The sequence below is a fragment of the Bradysia coprophila genome, chromosome IV (genome assembly GCF_014529535.1).
Source record: "Bradysia coprophila strain Holo2 chromosome IV, BU_Bcop_v1, whole genome shotgun sequence".
NCBI lineage: Eukaryota > Metazoa > Arthropoda > Insecta > Diptera > Sciaridae > Bradysia > Bradysia coprophila.
In genome coordinates, this window is record NC_050738.1 from 689,453 (window position 1) to 697,765 (window position 8,313).

General features: G+C 39.2%; 1 protein-coding gene across 3 annotated transcripts; it reads left to right on the forward strand.

The window, feature by feature from the left end:
• The first annotated feature begins 3,958 nt into the window (after positions 1-3,958).
• LOC119066576 (transcriptional repressor CTCFL-like) lies at positions 3,959-7,752 on the forward strand. 3 transcript variants are annotated; one of them, XM_037169127.1, is made up of 5 exons: positions 3,959-4,259; positions 4,317-4,493; positions 4,730-5,090; positions 5,162-5,300; positions 7,156-7,752. In XM_037169127.1, exons 1-5 carry the CDS (start codon positions 4,071-4,073, stop codon positions 7,685-7,687), a joined length of 1,398 nt encoding a protein of 465 aa, XP_037025022.1. In that variant the 5' UTR covers positions 3,959-4,070; the 3' UTR covers positions 7,688-7,752. The 3 variants fall into 3 exon arrangements, with proteins under 3 accessions (XP_037025022.1, XP_037025021.1, XP_037025024.1); XM_037169126.1 differs by lacking the exon at positions 7,156-7,752 and adding an exon at positions 5,689-6,413; XM_037169129.1 differs by lacking the exon at positions 7,156-7,752 and adding an exon at positions 6,459-6,985 and having other exon boundaries at positions 3,961-4,259.
• Positions 7,753-8,313: the final 561 nt, after the last annotated feature.

Consider the following 8,313-nt stretch of genomic DNA (forward strand, 5'->3'; position numbering starts at 1 on the left):
CTTTTATAATATTGAAAGACTTTTAGACACTCAAATTGTAATTATTTACAACGAGTATTACATCTGAAGGTTGACGTAAGAAAATTGCACACAAAAAGGAAATCCTTGGATACTGATCCAAAAACCCAATTTTCGAAAATTAAAATTTTCTGATTGGTCTAGTTAATATCTATCATTTGACATATTGACATCAATGTTTAGCAGATTCTTCTGAAGTTATCCGATGAAAACTGAAGAAAACAAGTGAAAACACATAAAACAGGCTGTTTTGCTGACTCTAGGCACACTGGCTATTGATCAACGAGCCTGATTACTTTACTGGAGTCCTGTAGTGAACATGTAATTATTTTCGGTCCATTTTTAAATCTGCCTTTATCGCTGACATTCGCCATTACCATACGGATTTAACGTTAGCGTTTGCGTGTGGGATTTAGCGTTAAAAAAATCTGACGTTCTTTATAACGGATATCCACACGCCACAAAGTGTGTGTTGTTAGTGAGGATGGTTATTTGCACAAGTTCGTAAACATGCATGGCAGCTCTCTAGCAACCGCACACATATTGTTTAAAAAATTAAGAGGCCGAAAATAGGACAGTGTCCGCTTGCAAATTTCATTATTTTAGAAGTGCATATAAATAAAATCGAGGGGCCACAGAACATTCTGTGTCCATGAATGGTGCGCAGAATGTCTCAACGGTTTCTGATCGTTTTCGAGAAAAGAGGGAAGGAAGTTTTGGGTACAGTACTACCGTTTTTCACCTTTTTTGGTCAGGTGGACCCAAGTATTTCATGATTTTGTTAGCTAAAGCTAAAACGATAGAGAAATAAATTTCCTACATTCAGGAACTTAATTTTTTGGACAACACAGGGTGATTCAGAAACGTTTCCAAAGTCAAGATTTAATTTGAAACATCCATTTTTTCACTGTTTTTTTTTACATTTTTGAGACCCAAATGTTCTACAATTTTGATGCTACATCAAATTATGGTGCATATTGTCTGTTAAAAGTCACAGGGACCTTGTGACCAAGGTAAATATACATACTGAAGGTAACGCAAATCCTCAAGGAATAGCAAAAAATGCGGACCCCAAGTTCTGTGTGAATATAAGACTTGTTATGTTGCATCCGTGACGTTTGGCGCGATAATGTTGTTGGAAGTAGGCATGGGTGATAATGATAATGATTATCGATAATTGATTATCGATAATTATCGATAATCGATAATTATCGACTTTTTTATCGAAAATTATCAAAAAAAATATCGATAATCGATAATTATTGATATTTTGATAATTATCAAGATATCGATAATTCCAAGGTAAATATAGTGAGGATGTAATGCCATTCAGACCCGCGGCCTAGCACATAAGTTCGATGCCAATGACATCTTTTTTTAAAATGGTTGACTACGATTTACTTGTATTTCACAAAAATATTTTCGCTATCTCACAACAGATGGTCCGACTTTCTATTCAATTTTTTACTTTTATCGTAGGGATGAAATGGTTTTTGTATCGAACTTCGGTTATTCGGTTATATATGGCATTACCTCCTCACTATATTTACCTTGGATAATTCGATACATCGATGTTTCGGTCCGAAAATCCGATATTTATCGATATATTCCGATATATCGGTATATTATCATGAATTTTCAGATAAATATCAAAATATCGATATTTTGACAATTATCGAATTTCGATATTTTGATATTTATCGATAATTATTAAATTATCGATAACGATATGATTAATCGATTATCGATAATTTCTTTCGATTGATATTATCGATAATTTTGAACGTCTCCCATCCCTAGTTGGAAGCAAGGTTCTGAAAGAACAGGTTAAGACACCCACGAGGGCGGCTGACACACAAATTTTGACAAATAGATGCTATGTATTGAACATACTCATCACAGATTGTTTGAAATGTCAACTTGAAGAAAAAAAATAGTTTTTATCAGGTTGACATTTCGAACAATCTGTATTGAGTATGTTCAATAGCATCCATTTGTCAAAATTTGTGTGTCACCGCCTTCGTGATCAACTCAGATGTGTCTTAACCTGTTCTTTCAGAACCTTGGTTGGAAGTGTGTTGTATAGTATTGAGTTTTGGCATGTGTTGCAACCTAACAAAGTAAATTTGACTTGTGTCCAACATTATAAAAATTATATTCACCCGAAAGTAGGGGTCCGTGTGTTCTTGCGGATTTGCGTTACCTTCAGTGTTTATATACTTTGCCTGTGACAGGGTGTTCCAAAGTGGTATCGTGACAGAAAAATTATTTTATTTATCTTTGCCAATCAATTAGATTTTTATGATGGGATTTTTGTCTTATAATTGCATGTTGACGGTCTATCATATCTTAGAATATAGAACTGATCTACAGGGTGTCTATACAAAGATTGTTCAGTGATCACATTTTAAAAATTGGAAATATTTTTACTTGTTTTGATCGAATCTCGATACTATTTTGACCTCTTTAACTGAGTTAATGAACAAAATGTGTTTTACGTCAGTAAAAGTTGGAAAATGTGGTTTAAGGCATAACAAATAGTGTGATCCATAGTCATTTGAACGAGTTGTCTTCTTCTTCTTCTTTTTCAGCCATTGTATGCTGCTGCATGTAGGCCTCCCCTTTCCTCCTTACATATTGAACGGTCTGTTGCCACTTGCTGCTAATTTGTTCCTACTGCTCTCTTGATGCTATTCGTCCAACGTTCTGGTCTTCCCATAGGTCGGGTTGTTGGTGGTCTCCAGTTCATGATCGATTTTGTCCAACGTTCATCCGTCATTCTTGCAATATGACCTGCCCAATTCCACTTTAGAGACGCTATCCTTTCCATAACATCGACGATTCTTGTCTGTTGTCGGATCCATTCGTTTGTCATTTTGTCTCTGAGCGAAATTCCCAACATACTTCGTTCCATGGCCCTTTGAGCAACCCTCAGCTTGTTTTCTGATGCTTTCGTTAATGTCAACGTTTCCGCTCCATATGTTAGGACTGGGAGGACACACGAATCGAACACTTTCCGTTTCAAGCTGTTATTAATCTTGCTCTTGAAGATTAGCCTGAGTTTACCGAATGCTGCCCAACCTAGACCAATTCTTCGCTTCACTTCGGCAGTTTGATTGTCCAATCCCAATTTCAGCTTGTGACCAAGGTATACGTAACTATCGGCTCTTTCAATCACTGTGTCTCCAATTTTAATTTCTCTGTCGTCGTCGATGTTCGTCATGACCATCGTTTACGTTAGGTTCATCTTTAAACCCACTTTGCTCGATTCTTCGTTCAACTGCTGTAGCATTGTTTGTGCTTGATCCAGATCAACTGCTATAAGGACAATGTCATCTGCACGAGTTGTAATGTCTAAATAAAAAGCTTTTACTGAAGACTACGAAATCGACATAGTAAAGTAAGTTTTGAGCAGAAGCAGACCATTCTTGAAATTATGAATGGTCTGCAATGTAGGAACTTTAATTCTCTATCGTTTTCGTTAACGAAATACGAATAACTTGGTTCCATCTGACCAAAAAAGGAAAAAAACGGGAGTACTGTACCCCAAAATTCCTCCCCTCTTTTCGCGAAAACGACCGGGATTCCAGCCTGGCACCCGAACTTTTCTTGATCAGGACACTTAACTCTATCAGAAACCATTGAGACATTCTGTGCACCATTCATGAACACAGAATGTTCTGTGGCCAGTAGACCAGTGAAGGCCAGTGTAATGAAATTGACAAGCGGACACTGCAATATTTTTGGCCTCCTAATTTCGAGCTGTTTTGGAACGTGCTATCAACTGAATTTAAAGCTCTCTTGAAACGTGTGCAAACAACTGGTCGGAACAAATTAATTTTAAAAATTGAATCCGTTAATATACTTCTTCGCTGACAATATGGGCTCGACCAATCCGTGCAGCGTTTACTTCCAATGAAAGAAGATCCAATAAACAAATCAATACAAGGTGACATTTGTGCCATTTCTCTGTCATTTTAAGTTAATTAACTAACAAGTTGCATTGAAAATAAACACGAAAAAGTGACAAAATTTCCTAATCTTGTTTGGCTATGGCTGAACGGATTCGTCGAAAGGATTTCGATCAAATTTGTCGCCTGTGTCTGGTGTACGCATCCGATAAAACAGATCTATTTCCTCTGTACATAAGCGAAGCTAACATTCCTGGATTCTACGGTCGCTTCTTAAAAGAGTTCAAAGAAAGTTTACCGGAAGTTATCACGGCTTGTATTGGCATTGAGGTGGGATCACATTGATGCTGATGAATTTGTGCATTCAGACAATCATTTGTTTCGCAGATCGATCCGTCCGAAAAACTGCCCTTAAGGATATGCTCCAATTGCGAAAGGCAGTTGATCGTGTCCAATCAGTTCCGACAAACGTGTTTACAATCCAATGAATATCTCATTAAATTACTGAAGACTGACGAGATCGATGATTTTGATACAGACGACGATGTACCGCCCAATTCTTTGGTAAGTGTGTGCATGTCGATAAGAGGAGTCAAAATTGTCGGTCTAAGAACACTAAACGAAACATAGGGTACACCGGTCTCCTGACATTGTACCAGTGCCTATTGTTCTTTCATTGAAGTTTGAATGAATGAACAAAAGGTCTCCCGACTACTGGTACATACCCGGAGACTGTTGCCGTCACAACAACCAAGTGATATATGTTTACTGAAAAACGAATTTTCAACGTCTCCCTACAGGAATATCCGGAACTCATCATTGTCGATAAAATCAAAGATGAATTCAAAGAGGAACAGATGGAAACGGATTCATCCTGTGATTCCGTTTGGGTGGATAACCTTAGCGATAATTTGCAAACTGAAACGAATGTCCAAGACAAAATCGACGATGACGAAAAACCTGTGCTTTTAAGCACCGACAAAGATGTGATAAAGAAGTCTGCCACTAAGCGAACGAAAACGATACCTTTGATTACACCATCAACGCCAATAGTACCTGTTGACTGTAACAATTCCGAGAAATCCCAGTCAAACATAGATGTGCCGAAGAGTACAGTCAAATATCACTACCCCAAGAAGCAGAAAATGTGCACAGTGTGTGGTAAGTTGGATGGGCCTTTTCCGTACATTAGAAACGAAAAGGTTTTGATTTCGGGAAAATGCGAATTTCAGGAATAATTGTTGATCGACTGAGAGACCACATGCGAACGCATCCGGATGCATTGGAACACAAATGCACGTTATGTTCAAAGAAGTATTTGACCACGAAAGGACTCACCAAGCACATTAGGCACAAACATACAGAAGATAGGTAAGCGAAATGGTGATTGTTGGCTGTTGTGTGGATGCGATCACGTCGGTCATATGCACTTCCATTTTCCTGATGTAATTGATTGAGATCAAACCTTTGTTCTGCTCAGAGGATCTGCGTTGATTAAGTTAGCTTAGACATTGGTTTTGGTTTCTGTGACTATTCCGCTTGGGTTTCTGAACTCCTGTCATTTTCCCATAATGCCCATTGAAAAGAATGAAACTCCTTCTGATTGAAGTCCCATTCACAAATTCCTTAGGAAGTCCACGAAGTGTTTAGGCTCCGATTTTCTCTATACATTTTGGTGTATGCAGTGGACGTGTGGGGCTGAAGATTATCGTAATTTAGGCGTAATTAGTAAACGATCCCTAACCGCCTTTATTTTCAGCTCAATAGAAATTAGTAACAACTCCGATGGCGACGGGGGTTGCAACCGAAATTTGTGGCAATCGAATTTGCGCAAACGATTTCGGCAAATGGGCGAAACGTACATTGCTGTCGACGGTACCGAAAAAACTGGCCGAAGTGTTAAGCCGGCTACATGTCCCATTTCGTGCTACCTGAAATGCCAGTCCAATGTCGACGAGGCACAACGAAGCGATATTCACAGATCGTTTTGGAAATTGACGGACAACGAAAAGGATCTCTTCTATGCGCAAAATGTTCGAAGGGTTACAGCTGCCCGCAAACGCACCAAAGCCGAACGTTCGCAACGATCGTTTTCGTTCACTTACTATTTCGATGTTTGCGAAAATGGTGAGCATTCGAGGCGAGTGCAGGTGTGTCAGAGGTTTTTCGTCGACACGCTCGACATATCGAAGGGGCGCGTTTATTACTATTTTCAAAATATTCACGATATCGTCAAGGGAGGGCCGACCATTGAACGGCATTTGAAGAAACGGAAAAGCAAAAGTGTTCCCCAGATGCGTCGATAGAATTAAAGAATCATTTGGCAAACTTTCGGTGCTTTCATTTGGTCTTTCTTGTTTTAGTTGGCTGTTTGTCGATTCGTCGCTTCTCTTATTTCATCTCTGTTCCACTTGCCACCCTCCCAAGGCCTATCTGAATTGCGACCATATGAAACTTGCCTCTATTTTACTAACGAAAGTCGGACCCTTGCGTGACTTTTCTAACGATTTGCATATTTCTCTCTGCCAGAAATTTACATAATCCAACGCTCGCAGAACTGAGAACATTGGAAACGATAAAGAAATACCGAGGCGAAAGCTACATGTCCCGTGATGGCGTTGCTCGAAGTGGTAAATGCATGGGACCGCCGTGTAAACAATGCATTTACAAATGTTCCGTTCACATTTCGACTGAAGAGCGTACACAGCTTTTCAACAATTACTACAATCTGGCCAGTATTCAGAAGCAGTGGCAATATATTGCTCGATGCATGCATCGCGGTTCACCGAAACAACAGAATCCGTCACAAAAGCGATGCAGGCTGAGTATTGAGTACTATTTTCAGTTAAATCACGGCCGGATACGTGTCTGTAAGACATTTTTTGTGCACACGTTGGGCATTAGTAATACGGCTATCAAAACGGCGCTTAGAAAGTGCAACTTAAAAGGTGAATTGATAGTGGGTGATAGACGCGGTAAATACAACAAAATACCAGCTTAGCGTAACACTTGTAGAAGCGCTTCCATGCTTTGAATAAATGAGCTCAAAACGAAAATGTGTTTCACTGGTCCAGTGCTCAATATTCAAGTTGGATTGATTATCTGCCCCTCTTAGTCTCAGTTCTCTGTTGAAACTTCTCACACGCTACGACTTCTTTCCTTCATTCGCATAAATTCTCACAATTTTCGCTGTCACGATTAAAATCTTTCTCTGTTTCCGTTCAAGCGATCAGTCGTCCTGCGAATACGAATACTACTACAACAAACGTGGCGAAAGAACTGTTCGTAAGCCAGTCGCAAAACCACACAAATGGAAACGGAATGTGGCCAAGACGCAGCGTAACTTCGGGCAAAGGTACATAACAGCAAAGGGAATCGAAAAACCCGAGAAGAAATTGAAAGAGCCTTGCAACAGTATTTGTCGCATAAAGTGCACCACCAAAATTACGCACTCACAACGCGAAGAAATTTTCAAACATTTTTGGAGCATCTGCGATTTGACCCAGAAGCGAGCCTTTCTCATACGACACATCGAAATGGTGATACCGAAATATCGACGATCGAACGGTTTGAGGTCGTTGAACCATGCGTACTTTTTCGAAGTCGATGCGAAACGGATTCAGGTGTGCAAAACGTTTTTCGTGAGGACGTTAGACATTAGCCACGTTTTCATTAAGACGGCGATCAGGAAATTTAATTCTGAAAAAGGGCATTTGGAGGGTGAACGTCGTGGCAAGTGTAGAAACATAAAAAAATAAATTTGTTCTGTTCATGTTCATGTAAGAAATACTTAATAAATGGAATGTGTGCCAACTCGCAACCAGCAAAATTGAGTTTGTGATTTACTCTCTATTTGTAGTTAGATGATCAACATTTTTAACCCTTTCCAAACGCAACATTAGTCATTATCATTTTGCAGCTTCAGCTGATTGTCAGCTGATGCACTCATGCACACGTTGGCTATACATGTTTGGTTTACACTGCCGTACAAACACGTATAACCAGTTTTGTTTGAATAGGTGAACCAGCTGAAGCAAATTTCAGCTGAAACTTGATTGCCCTTTCCTGTACGTTTACGTTGCTATGTAAATATACAACCTTAGACAGCAATTAATGTAAAATATTATCAAAAATTTTCTTTGGTCTTTGACATCTTACAATAATTACTCTCTTGCTGGGATATTTGTAGTTGATGCGTCCGGTAAATTTCTGGTTCGAGTCGAAGGCGAGAACTATATTCACCATGTCGAAACAACCAATTTACCAGCAAGACAGTACAGTATTTGGTCTAATTGTGTCCAGAGAATGCGAAACTTCGGTTTTATGCGAAACAGGAACGACGTACTTTCAGGCCACAAGCAAACAAATAAAATTTTAGGTGGAA

Coding starts and splice junctions, on each gene's coding strand:
- LOC119066576 (XM_037169126.1), top strand. CDS start 4,071: ATGGCTGAACGGATTCGTCGAAAGGATTTCGATCAAATTTGTCGCCTG. Junction 4,260..4,316: donor CGGCTTGTATTGGCATTGAG/GTGGGATCACAT, acceptor TTTGTTTCGCAG/ATCGATCCGTCCGAAAAACT. Junction 5,091..5,161: donor GAAAATGTGCACAGTGTGTG/GTAAGTTGGATG, acceptor TGCGAATTTCAG/GAATAATTGTTGATCGACTG.